At 42.0% G+C, this 13,810-nt stretch overlaps 1 protein-coding gene across 1 annotated transcript in view; it reads left to right on the top strand.

Moving 5' to 3' along the window:
* Nucleotides 1–13,515, top strand: part of TBC1D9 (TBC1 domain family member 9) — a 109,301-nt gene extending 95,786 nt beyond the window's left edge. Inside the window, exons 16-21 of the mRNA XM_060115713.1 lie at nt 484–724; nt 6,047–6,112; nt 6,949–7,035; nt 10,172–10,246; nt 10,341–10,444; nt 11,558–13,515. Of these exons, the coding sequence (XP_059971696.1) occupies nt 484–724; nt 6,047–6,112; nt 6,949–7,035; nt 10,172–10,246; nt 10,341–10,444; nt 11,558–12,283 (1,299 nt within the window). The 3' untranslated portion in view covers nt 12,284–13,515. The remainder of the gene's footprint in view (nt 1–483; nt 725–6,046; nt 6,113–6,948; nt 7,036–10,171; nt 10,247–10,340; nt 10,445–11,557) is intronic.
* Nucleotides 13,516–13,810: the final 295 nt, after the last annotated feature.

The raw sequence follows: 13,810 nt of genomic DNA, 5'->3' as shown, positions 1-13,810 counted from the left end.
ACCCTCTGGGCTGTACCATCCTCACTGAGGACACAAGGTGATCAGATTGCCTGAATTACAGATCCTTTTTTCAGTTTAACATTCTATGTATTTCTTTTAAATTAACAAAAAAAAAAGTTTGTCTTTATGGGAGTTACTTCTTAAAATGCTTTTGAGTGTGGGGATGGGCAGGGGGGAGAAGAAAATGGGGAGGGGGAGGGTTTTCTTTCTTTTTTCACCTACGCCAGTAATTGAACCGGGTTTTTCATGCCAGATGTAAACGCAGAGATGGTTGCCGTGGAGTTTGTGGGGAGCGGGGTCAAGTGGAGATATATGTAGAAGAGAAGCCGAGGGGCCCTGGGACCAGCCCACTGCCCCCCTACCCCACAGGAGATGCACACGGGTGACCTAAAGCCTTTTTCCAAATTTGAGGGAAGGCCTTTCTTCTTGGTATTTGCTGTGAGATGCAGTCCCCAGTAGTCCTCCTGTTCTTTGATTTTTCAGGCGGAACACCTCACCAGCTGCTACTGGGGTGGGAGCAGCAATGCCCTGGACCGGCACGACCCCAGCCTGCCGTATCTCGAGCAGTACCGCATCGACTTTGAGCTGTTCAAGGGCATGTTTGCTCTGCTCTTTCCCTGGGCCTGTGGAACTCACTCTGACGTGCTCGCCTCGCGCTTATTCCAGTTATTAGATGAAAATGGAGATTCTCTGATCAACTTCCGAGAGTTTGTCTCTGGACTGAGTAAGGATGTGATGTTATTGCATGAGTTGGGGCAGGGGGAGGGGGGAACAGGTCCGTAAGCACTGTGGTCCTCGTGGTTCTCTGTGCCGTTCTCAGGACCACAGCCCCGCTCGCTTCAGGAGACAAGGTTTACAGGACAGAGAAGCACATTTTAAGGTTTGCAAGCTGACTGTAAAATTCGTTTTTAGTTAATGGATATATTATATGATTAAATCATTACCTTCTACATTCGATAGTCCTCAGCACTAGTTAAAATACATTATCAGAGAGTTTGCAAGCATGCCAACTTAAACACTGAAACCACAAATCACGATAACTTTACAAGGGAAGAAATGTTTGGATGGATTGCTTTTCTTTGTCAAAAAATATATTTACAGTACATATGTTTCATAAAATTTTATAAAACATTTCATGTTTTCAATAAAGAGCTGAAAAAAAAAATGCAACAGCCCTGCAGTCTAAATGGAAGTCTTTTCTCTCCATTTTGTGGGAAGGAAGGGTGTCCATCCTGAGAATGCACACCCTCACCTCACAAGCAGCACAAGTTTCTGCCTGTCAGCCTCACTGTCTGACCTGTTTCCTGTCTTATATTCCACTGGACTCTTGTCCCATTAATATTTGAGCAGAAAAGCTACGTGGTGGTCAAGCTTGGCCCGCCCAATACGAGGTTGTGGATATAGCAGGCATTATGTCAGGCTGCCTGAATGAGATAAGAAGGAAGACTTTTTAAAATTCTAATTGTGCTACTCTGTGACCTTGGTCCATGCACTTGAAAATGACCTGTGCCCACGAAAGATGAAGGAGTCAGATACAGAGCCAATGATGATTCCAAAAAGTACCCTAAATCATTAAGAATAATGACTGGAAGGCTCAAAGGCCAGGGAAAGCTAATGGTTGTTAAAAAAGCAAAGGGGGGCTTCCTTGGTGGTGCAGTGGTTGAGAGTCCACCTGCCGATGCAGGGAACACGGGTTCGTGCCCTGGTCTGGGAAGATCCCACATGCCGCGGAGCGGCTGAGCCCGTGAACCATGGCCGCTGAGCCTGCGCGTCCGGAGCCTGTGCTCCGCAACGAGAGAGGCCACAACAGTGAGAGGCCCGCGTAACACACACACAAAAAAAAAAAAAGCAAAGGGATGTAGATAAGGTCCTCTTAGATAAGTAAAAACTATTTGTATAAAGAACTCAGACATATCATTCAAAGGGGGTACATGGAGGAAACTAGCCTTTTTTAAGTGCAGGCTCTGTTGTGATGCTTTAGAACTTGTACTTTATTACTTAATCCAAACAACAGACCTTTGAGGGTAATAATAGTATTGATAACTAGCATTTATATAGCATTTGCTCAGCCAGGCACTGCCCTCATGCTTTATGTGTATTTAATTTACCTAAAGCACACAACTACAAAGTTGGAGTTTGAACTCAGGCACCCTGGAAGCAGCGTTTGTGCAGTTACTATCAATATTATGCTTTATTACCTGTCTGGTTACTATTAATACCCCCACGGTCAGTTAAAGAGACGGAGGCTTAGAAAAGTTAAGCAACTTGCTGGAACATTCATTTTTAGCAAGTCAATATATGTCTGTTATTGAACTGAAAAGCACAGTTAGTACGTACTGGGTCCAGGATTCAGATGAGGGCTGTTCTCATTACTCTGTGCTAAGGACAGCAAATAGGATTTTTTTTTTTTTTTTTTTTAGGGAAGAAGGAGGCATTAATTTTTAATTACAAAAGTAACATAAATACATTCTGCTTTTCAAAAAAGTGAACAAAATAAAATAAAGTAAATAAAGTAAAACAATCCAGACAAAGCTAAAGACCCTTTTGACCCTCTCCTAATCTTTTCTGCCCCAAAGTAACTATTATTATCACCTTGGTGTCTCTCAAAAGGGAGATTTTTTAAAATTACCTTTGGACAAAAATAAGGAGGAGAAAAAAAGAGACGGGTTCTGCATGTAGAAAGGGTTCTAGGAATTTTTGCCGTAAACATCTTTGCTGCAGCCAGTTTTGCTGCAAAGCTAATTGGCCACAAGGCCATTTTGCCATGAGATAAAAATAATTGGTTGACAGTTACGACAGTAGAAAAAGATAACAAATCAGTTTTTATAAAAATCCTTCGCCGAGCGCAGTCATGCCTCCCACTCGTCGAAACCAAAAGTTCACCAAGCTATGGCAAATATAAAAGAAGCAGCTACTCATTCACAACAGCCTTCGAGAACATTAATGATTGATTCTTTAGCTAATTTGGATACAACAGATTGTCCTCTCAGGCCGTCTTTACCAAGTTTATCATGCAGTATTAGACGTTGGAGGCAAACGAAGAATCAAGCTCCTCCTATCCCCACAAAAGGAAATCGTAATGTGATTCCTGATGGGTATAAATTTCTTGAAAATGGTGAAAATTTTAACACAGCCTGGCTTAGATTAGCTCGCTGAAGGATTTTCAAAACTTGATATCTTATTTTCTAGTGTAATGTAACCATCGACCAGTTATTTTTATCTTTTATGGCAAAATGGCCTTACGGCCAATTAGTTGTAATGCGAATCTGCTTCTGGCAAAGATGTTCATAACAAAAATACCAGATACGTGTAGAAAGTGATAGGAATAAATATAAATATTTAATTTACTTAAGCCTAGTCAAACCCCAACAAGGTAAATACTCTTCAACATCTTCCGAAAAGGAAAGAGAGGTTTGCAGTCCAAGATAGTGAAAACATTGGAGAAGAGTACTTAGGCTTCTTAAAAATGCAGTTGAGTTCTCTGAGCAAAGTCAACTCCACCCGGTTTGCCGGGAGGAGTCTCAAGAGCTGTAGTCAGTCATGCGGGTTGATTACAGCTGTGGAGACAGACAAGTACACTAGAAAAGAGAAATTCTGTTCAAGTCTTAAGAAACTAAAGAATGAATTCTGGAAGAGATGGATCAATAATTTCAATGTTCATCTCCAGAAAGATCCGTCTAGAAATTAGTGAACAGACCATCTCTATGGAATTAGAGATGAGGGATTACAATCGCAAGCCACAAATTAGCTGGACCTCCTTTTCCAGTGGTATTGCTGGAAGGCAGCATTTCTAAACATGCCATAGATGTCATGAGGCAGCTGGTCGCTGGACAGATAACTCATTATAAGTGGAAAGTTGGAGGGATATGGATGTTGGTGATTCAATGCCTGTCTGAACCCTGCACCCAAAGCATGACGGTCAATGGAGAGTTCTCTCGTATGCTGGGCTTGGTATTTAACCTCTGTGATTGTTCCCTCATTTGCAAAATAGTTATTGTCAGGACTAAAAGAAATAATTCAAGCAAAGTTCCTACAACAGTGCCTGGCTCAAACAGTGTTAGTTATTGTTGTCACTACAATTACTGCTTATTCCCCTCTACCTGACTCAGTCAGGGATTTAAACTATAAAGGTAGAGAAGCTACCACAACCAAATGTGTTGGCTACACAAAACGAAGAGAGACAACCATTGTGTTGGAGGACAAAAACAAGATTTAAAGAAATCAGAGGAGGAAATGATTGGCAAAAACAAACTGATAGAGATAAATCAGAAATCTTAAATTTTAAGAAGTGATTGTAAAAAAACTGTATGTCTGCATATATAGTATAGTGGTTTCAACCATGCAATCTAGGGTCAGACAAATCTGAGTTCAAATCCTGGGCCTGCCACTTGCTAGCTTATGACCTTGAACATTACTTAATATCAATAAGTCCGACTTTTCTCACCTGTAAAGTTGGGATAATAATTGCGACCATCTCGTAGAATTATTGTGAGAAGAAAGTGAAATGCATATGGAAAGTAGTTAACATAGGATTTAACACAAAGTGAATGGTTCATAAATGTCTGTCATTATTTTCATGGTTAGTATTGGTCAGTGTGTAAGCATTTGGGGGTTTAGTTAACTATGTGGTCAATAAGAAACTCCAGAGTGAAGAGTATAAAGAGTTGAATGCAGACTTAGGCTAAGAGTCAAGAACAGTTCCACTATTCTCTGCAGTGGACTAGAAGCTTCTGGAACTCTCTGTCCAGAGGGTTATTGATGGACACGTTAACATATAAGGTGGATGTGGGTAAGAATAGGGAAGAGTGTACCAACCATGTCGTATAAGAAAGTTGAAAAAATGTAGAGAGGTATAGCCTGAGGGACATAAATTTGCCTTTGAAAAGATAGGCTGGAGGGGAACAGGACAGCTGTCCTTAAGATCTGAAGGATTGTTGTAATGAAGACGTAATAGACCTATTTTATTTTTACTTTAAAGAGGAAGGAGAAGGAATAGTTCTAAACCTTTTTATGAGTTGTGATCTCTTTGAGATCTGATAAGGACTGTGGAAATCTTCCCCAAAAGTGACATTGGCACGTGGCCACATTTTACATTGTTTGTGGTTCATGGAATTTATGCACTTGAACCTGCAGGTTAAGGGTCCTGACTAAAGTAAAAATGACAGGAGCCCTTTCAGTGTTTCTAGAATTCCCCAGTGAGATGAGATGCCTCTGGTTGTGATGAGCTTCCCGTCCCTGAGGATGTTCAGATGTCTCTTTTACGTGGATGTGGGTGTGGGAGGAGGCCCCTGCGTTAAGTGGGAGGTGGGACGAGATAACCCCTGGTGCCCCTGCCAACCAGTCCAGATCCTGTGATTCCCCTTTTCGCGAATCTGATTAACCTTCAACTAGGCACTCTGAGAACACGCATTTACAAAGGATTTTCTGATTCCTGAAATATGTATGGACTGTAAGGGAAAATGTAACAGGATTCTTTGGGTTGAAGCAATGGTAATATAATGGCAGCTAGGTTAGGCTAAATTGAACTGAAGAAATATTTAAGAGACCCCAAAAGCGACTAAAAAAGATTTCTAAAATGAGTAATTTGAAGCACTCTTAAACATGTATTGAGATTATTTCTGAACTCTAGCAAGTATTTAGGGTGTTGAGGCCCACTCACCTGACTTTTCTTATCAATAACACTGGTTAAATGTGTGCCAGCCGCTATTCTAAGTGTTAACACCTTTAGTTCTCACATTTCATGGGCCCTGATATCAAGACCACTGGTACTATCTCCTAATTTGTCATCCTGCCTCATAGAGGGGAAACTGAGGTACAGAAAGTTTCACTCTCCCAAGGGCACATAGTAAGTACAAAGCATTTGAAACCAGGTATCCTGGCTCCAGAGCTTTCAACCCAAATACGTCCTGGCCAAACTTTCTGCCACACGATACCTGGGTTTCAATTTGTAAAAGTAGGTGCTTCAGGGGGATGCTGAGCCTGGGGTTGGGCGGGGGGATTGTAGCACACATGTTGCATTTCACATTTTTACTCATGTGACTTCTAGGTGCCGCGTGCCATGGGGACCTCACAGAGAAGCTCAAACTGCTGTACAAAATGCACGTCTTGCCTGGTAAGCAAGACACACAGAGTAGCACATGTACCTGTGACTCTGGCCTGGCTTGAAGTCTTTTTTGGCGAGACCTGTTTGCCTTTTTTTTTTGATGTACAAAATCACTCATTGGTCACTAAGAACAAACTGAACGATACGTTTTACATGAGTTCCTGAATCAGCAGGTGCTTAATTCAATGGTCATTCACCTGTCTGAAGTGTGAGTTGCAGTAATAGAAAAGAGCAGGCTTCTGCAAGAGAACAAATAACACTTGGTAACTCATGGGATTCTGAGTCGAGGGGGAGCAGTGTTACCACCGACAGAAACAGTGGGAAAGATGGTGAAGTTGTGAGTTCAGTTTTAAACAGGGAGGGCCTCCAGCTGGAAATATCTAGCAAATACTAAAAAAGAAAGGGAGGGAGTTGTGGAGGGAAAGAGAAAGAGAGAGAGAGAGAAAGGAAGGGAGGGAGGAAGGGAGGGGGATTAGCTCCAAGGACAGAGATAGGGTAAAACTATAGATTTGGGAATTATCATTATAGTGTACCATTTCCCAAAATTTGGTTCCTTAAACCATCATTCCACAGAATTTAGGAAGAGTCTCCAAAAAAGGCAAATGTAAAGGGACACGTCAGTGTGGGGTTGTTTTAAAGGAAGGTGGAGTTAGAACTGCAGAGAACCCCTCCCCCATAAGGGTTTTGAGGAGGTGGGCATTCAAGGCCCGCACCAGTGATGGGACCCCCCCACCTTCATAACTTCAGCTTCTCATGGGCCCCGTGTCATTTCTTCAGCAATTAAAGCACACTTTCATTGAGTCCTGGCCCTGCCCATATGAGAATCATCTCTCCTCCCTCTCCAGAGCCATCCTCTGATCAAGACGAGCCAGATTCTGCTTTTGAAGCAACTCAATACTTCTTTGAAGATATCACCCCAGAATGCACACATGGTAAGTGACTTTCCTCGTCAGGGCCTCTCTGTTTCTTTTCTACAGAGCCCTCCGTTATTGGGAAAAGTTGCCTCCAAAGCTAGGCAATCAAAGAAGTATAATGAATACAAGTGCCTAATGTGCTACTTTCTTTTTAAATTTTTGAACTTAACCAGCTACTGGGGAGTGGGAACTTCAGCCCACCGAAAGGACCATGTACATTGTGTCCTGCTGGCTTAGAAAAAGCGTTACCTGGAGAGCATATACTTTGCTGCCCTCTCCTTGATAGGGAGAAACGTTCGTTAAGAACGTCATTCTGTTGTTACGCTGCTCTCCAGAATCTGGACTAGCATTGATATCAGATACGCTGCTCTGTAACAGACGTCAGCAAACTTTGGACCAAACCCAGCCCACCACCTATTTGTACCTGTGATAATATAAAATTTATATCAAAGAATTAAAATAATATAAAATGTAAACATTACTGCCTATAAATAAAGTTTTATTGGAACACAACCAGGAACACAGCCAAGCTCATTCAGTTATATATTGCCTATGGCTGCTCTCACACTACAGTGGTAGAATTGCCTCAGATATTTGCCATCTGGCCCTTTACAGAGAAAGTTTGCTGACCCCTGCTCTGTGCGGTTGTTAGATCTACACAGACAGGAGCCGGCTCATTAGAAATATCTCCAGATTTACATATGAACCTGTCCTGTTGTGCCATGTGTGGATCTAAGCAGCATCTGGGCTTGCTGCTGCTATGCATTATCTCCATTCTATTGATACTTCATCCATAGGGCAGGCAGCCTCCTGACTTCACCCAAGGTTGAAAGCCAGCATGGGTTGCTCCTGGGTCCTTTTGCCTCTTAAATCTTACAGTCCCCAAATAAGCACAGCTTAGACCTGCTTTTAAACTGTGAGCGCCTAAGTGATTGAGTGGAGAGGAGCGAGAGCCAGTCTTCTTATTGGTGATACGTGTTAAGGGCAGGAGTTTGGGACAGGATGCTAGCTCTGTTTGTCTAGATGAGCTCAGGCAGCTTCGGGCATCTGGGAGCACCAGGGTCCTTGTGTGGAAAGTGGAGATGAGAGCTGTCACATTGGATATAGTAAGGACTTAGTGAGTTAATGTAGTAAGCCTCTCAGCATAGTGCCTTAGCACATCTGACAATATTCTTCAAATCCTTAGCAATCATATTTTGGCTGCAAAATGTTAGCCACATCTTTCTTAGTGGGCACTCATCTCAGAAAAGGAGTCACTTGTTTCAGAAATGCTTCAGGAATGGTTACATGCCACTAGCATTTAATAGCCTCAAAAGATGCTTTTTAAAAAATGTTTTTTCTAACTCCAAAAGTACTATTGCTTTGTATCAAAAATTTTTTAATATGGGTCAAAATATATAAAATAAGCTAATGATATCTTAAAACTGCATGATATAAAGAAAACTATCAATAATAATATCTTGAAGTATTTCTTTTCCTTTTTTATCCATATAATTGTAATAATATCCATAATATATATATAAAACTGCGATCAAACTGCCGATACAGTTTGTTTGTTCGTTTGGCTGAAGAGTTGTTTTATGAACAATTTAAAAATAGAACAAGTGTGTTCTGGCACATGCCATCTCCACCTCTTCTGCCTGTACGGTTTTTTATCCTTTTTTCACTTAAAATCCAGTGAGCCTATTACGATGTCATTTACATTCTCTGAAAACATGGTTTTTAATTGGCTGTATAATATCCATTGCATGGGGCTTACCATAACATTTTGGACTATCTACTTGTCCCCTAAAGCTAGTTCAACATTAAGAGGAGAGGACTTTCTCCACGGCATATGTAGTACATTGTCTTCAGTCTGTCTTAAAAGCTGCTGAGAGTTTAATTTGGCACTAAATATGTAAAGGTTACAGATGCGGCAAACCAGCCTCCTTTTGTATGGCTGAGGAAGTGCTTGGGATGCATTCTTACAGCTGACAAACTGAATGGGAAACTGGGGGGATTGTACACCTCTCCCTTTTGAAGCCCTGGGATGTCCTGTTTTAAGAAGAAAGAAGAAAACGATTATAAGTTGTTTTCTTGAAAGTCAAAAAATGCCAGATCATGAATCTGAAGGAATTTAGTAGCACATGGCATTTGTTTTCTTTTATCAACATAGATGTCAGTTTCTTTTTAAAAAGTGAGTTCTTGATCTTCTGCAGAGCCTGACAGAAGATCAATCTCATGTATACAAAGTTAAGATGATAATGTAACAGAGGAGGGAAATCAACATTCACTGGGGCCAGCACCACCATTTTTTAAGTACTGAACACCACATGAAATCATTCCTTTAATTCCTATTTATACACCGAGCCCTGCTTGTGAAAAAGGATTCTTGGGGAATCTTTCACCTAGAGATAGAGTTTTTTGATTGTAAAAAAAAAAAAAAAAAAAAAAGCTCTACCTAAAAGTTGAGAATTACGTTTTATTCGGCAGACATACTGAGGACTTAAGCCCAGGAGGCAGCCTCTCGCATAGCTCAGAGGGACTGCTCTGAAGAAATAAAGAGGAGAGCCAGGATATATAAGATTTTTTTCGCAAAAAAAAAAAAAAAAAAAAAGGTAGTGGGAACATCAAAAGATTAGTGTTAATTAAAGAAACCAGATATCTCAAGTTAATGAATTTAGTGCTTTTCTGTGTATGGGAAGATACAAGAGTCTGGGCTTACTGAAATCATTCCTTTGATATGCACCTTAGCTATCTAGGGCCAGCATCCTATTTTTCTCCATCCTGAATCCCCTCGGGGTGGAGGTGGCACAGTTGGGGGCAGCTGCAGTGCTGCTGGCTTGGTGGCTGCAACATCCTTTGTTTACTGATCTGGCAGGCAACACTCAGTTGTCAGATCAAATATGAGACACCCAGTAAAATTTGAATTTGAGGTGGACAAAAAATAATTTGCTTAGCGTGAGTATGTCCCATGTGATATGTGGGAACTCACACTTTAAAAAATGTTTTGTTGTTTACCTAATTATCTATGGGCTGGGGTTTTGTTTTTGTTTTGTTTTGCTGTTGTTAGGCAACTCTACCTAGAGGTTTCTCTGTTTTCTACTACACCTGTTAAACCTATGGGTTTATCATGTAACATTCTCCTTTTTTTCTTCTGAATCTTTCTTGGTAGTGGTTGGATTGGACAGCAGAAGCAAACACAGTGCAGACGATGGCTTTGTTACAGTGAGTCTAAAGCCCGACAGAGGTACAGACTTTCTCTTCTCTGTGTTTCCCTTACTGCTGGTTCAACAGTTGCTTCTTGACCTTTGAACACTTATTTCTTGGCATTTGGGTTTTAGGGAAGAGGGCAAATTCTCAAGAAAATCGTAATTATCTGAGACTCTGGACTCCAGAAAATAAATCCAAATCAAAGACTGCAAAGGATTTACCCAAATTGAATCAGGTGAGTACCGAACAGTGTAGTTCATGCATTTCAAACCTTGAAGCTCTGTTTCCTAGTCATAGATAAATTAAGCGCCTCAAGGCGCTTAATTAGTACCTGTTTGGATCTATTTTGTGCATGCTTTTGTGCATTAAAAGTATGCTCTGTTGTGAGAAAATGGCCTCCTCAGAGAATATGTGAACCACGAAATATTCAAATTTGAGAATACAGGCATTCTCATCCCAATCTTTAAAAATACCCTCAGATACTCAGAAGACAAGCTCATGCTGTTTTCAAACCACTGTGCTCAGCTATAAAGGTGTCTGACATATTTTTTTCCTTAAACAGCTGAAATGTAATGAGGGCAATAAAACAATATAAATAATTAAAATACAGGATGCAAATGCTGTTTTCTAACAGAAGAACAGATAAATCATCCTGGTGGGGATGGGAGGCATGACTTGTGTCCGTGGACACCAGCAGATGTGTCATGGGAGAGGGGATTGGAGCTGACCTGACCTTGGAAACATTGGGCTGCCTGCTGTAGTGTGTAGATATGAGATGAGGTGAGGTCTGCGATTTACTTAAGATACTGCAAGAAAGGATAAAACAGTTAGTGAAACATTTGTATAACATGGTCCTTCTTCTTTATTTTATTTTTTTTTTGCTGTACGGGCTTCTCACTGTTGTGGCCTCTCCCGTTGCGGAGCACAGGCCCCAGACGCGCAGGCTCAGCGGCCATGGCTCACGGGCCCAGCCACTCCGTGGCATGTGGGATCTTCCCGGACCGGGGCACGAACCCGTGTCCCCTGCATCCGCAGGCGGACTCTCAACCACTGCGCCACCACCAGGGAAGCCCCCGTGGTCCTTCTTGACTCTAGAATGATAGGTACCATTATAAAGGTGTGTTATTTCATTCTTTCTACTTTCATGGATGTTAGAAGGTTTCCCAGTTTAAAAAAAGGAAGCATTTAAAGAGACTTTAAACTACACATCCATCCACCCTACGGTAGGACTCTTCCGGGATCTTGTAGGAGTCCTGATATCAGATGGCTTTGCAGTCCACTTGGGTCCTGCCTCCGTGCTCCTCATGAGGTGGCCACATACTTGCGTTTTCCCTCCATCCCTTTGCAGGGGCAGTTTATCGAGCTGTGTAAGACGATGTATAACATGTTCAGCGAAGACCCCAACGAGCAGGAGCTGTACCACGCCACGGCGGCGGTGACCAGCCTCCTGCTGGAGATCGGGGAAGTGGGCAAGCTCTTCACTACCCAGCCCGCCAAGGAGGGCGGGAGCGGCGGTGGCGGGCCCTCCGGCAACCAGGGCCTCCCCGGCGGCGTGCTCTTCCCCAACAAAGGGCCGGGCCGGCCTTACGCGCCGGACCCCGTGGAGCCCCTCCCGGGCAGCTTGGCGGGGGATGGCGAGGAGCACTCCCTGGGGGGACAGATGGAGGACATCAAGCTAGAGGACTCCTCGCCGCGGGACCACGGGGCCTGCTCGTCCATGCTCATCTCCGACGACGAGACCAAGGACGACAGCTCCATGTCCTCATACTCGGTGCTGAGTGCCGGCTCCCACGAGGAGGACAAGCTGCAGTGCGAGGACATCGGCGAGGACACGGTCCTGGTGCGCAGCGGCCAGGGCACAGCGGCGCTGCCCCGGAGCACCAGCCTGGACCGGGACTGGGCCATCACCTTCGAGCAGTTCCTGGCCTCCCTCCTGACGGAGCCTGCCCTGGTGAAGTACTTTGACAAGCCCGTGTGCATGATGGCCAGAATCACCAGTGCAAAAAACATCCGGATGATGGGCAAGCCCCTCACCTCGGCCAGTGACTACGAGATCTCGGCCATGTCCGGGTGAATCCCGCGCCTTCTGTAGGGACACGCAGAATGGGGGCGGGGGGAGGGTCTTTTTTATGTTCTGTGTTGGGGTTTCTTTCTTCCTTTTAAATTAAATATTTATTAGTACCCGGCTTAAAGCCTAGTGTTTTCATAATATGATACAATGAAAGCTGTTGGAGAAATACTTAAACACCTCGATGTAGGCACAGTACACTCTCTTGTCAGGGGGAGGGGGATTTACCAGAATACAGTTTTATTCAATGAATTGCAAAAGAAAGATGACTCTGTCCGTGATATGTGTGTATTTATAACTTCTTAATCTTGCTGTTGAGCTGTATACATAGTGCTGTTTAACACTAAATAAGACAGCAGACATGTATTGGGGCTTTTTAAATAAAATTAGAGCTGTTAAGGAAAGTTGAATGCCACAAACACAGAATGTTCTTAAATGGAATAGGCACTGTCAGCTGGGGTAAATCCTATACCACTTTTAGGGAGCATTAAAACTATTTTTTAAGATTTGAAATATATTTCATAAAAGTCCTCTATTCAAAAATCATGTTTAACAGATGTTCCCTTTTGAGGTTCTAAGCAATTATGAAAGTGTAAGTGATTTTTATGTGATGCCAGAATAACACCTCTATCTGATCAATTTGGACAGATACCAGGCCAATTTTGCATTTAAAAAACTGATGATTTAAGTCAGCTGGCCAGAATTCAGGGGAAATGAACAGTCTTTTGTTACAGAGAATCTGAAAGTGGCAACAAAAATGATAAGAGGGCTCAGGATTTTTTTTTGGGGGGGGAGTAAAAATACTGATGCTTCTCATACTAGATTTTCAGCTTCTTGTTACTCATTGCAAATGAAGAAAAAGTAAAACAATAAACTTTACCATTTCCATACTCTCCATAGTTTCAAGAAATTATACCATGTATCACATATGACCATCTTTCCAGTTAACTCCATGTAAAGTAGAGATAATGTAAATTGAAAAAACAACCTGCAAGATAACGTAACTGAATGTTTAAAGCGGAACTTGTCACTTTATATAAAAGAATAGTATGCTCTATTTCCTGAATGGACTTGGAAATGAAAACTATCGCACCTGCACTTTGTATTATTGCTTCTTTTTTATTCCTATTATAGTTTTGTCTTTTACAGATGTTGAAGTTTTTTTCTCTTACTGTTGAATTCATAATCATGGTCACATTTTCTTTGCTTATGCAGAATATTCCTTCCAATGCATTCCTTTATTTTAGTATCCATTGTGTCTTTATTTTAGCTGTTGCTGCTGTTTTTTATTTTGTTTACAGAATGATTTTTTAAACTGTCCAATGAAGTAGTGTTAACCTCAAGTAGGATAAATGTGAACAAATAAAATACATCCGATACTCAGATGTGGCTTTTACCTCAGTGCTTGAGTTCCTGTCTAAGGTGATAACATTATTCTTTTGACAATTTTGCAGGGGAAATTATGTTAGGCAACCATTTTGACTTAGGTAACAAATTTTTGTAGGCAAATATTTTGAGGAAAGAAATACAGTA

The sequence above is a fragment of the Mesoplodon densirostris genome, chromosome 1 (genome assembly GCF_025265405.1).
Source record: "Mesoplodon densirostris isolate mMesDen1 chromosome 1, mMesDen1 primary haplotype, whole genome shotgun sequence".
Classification (NCBI taxonomy): Eukaryota; Metazoa; Chordata; class Mammalia; order Artiodactyla; family Ziphiidae; genus Mesoplodon; species Mesoplodon densirostris.
This window is presented reverse-complemented; position numbering and strand designations above follow the sequence as displayed.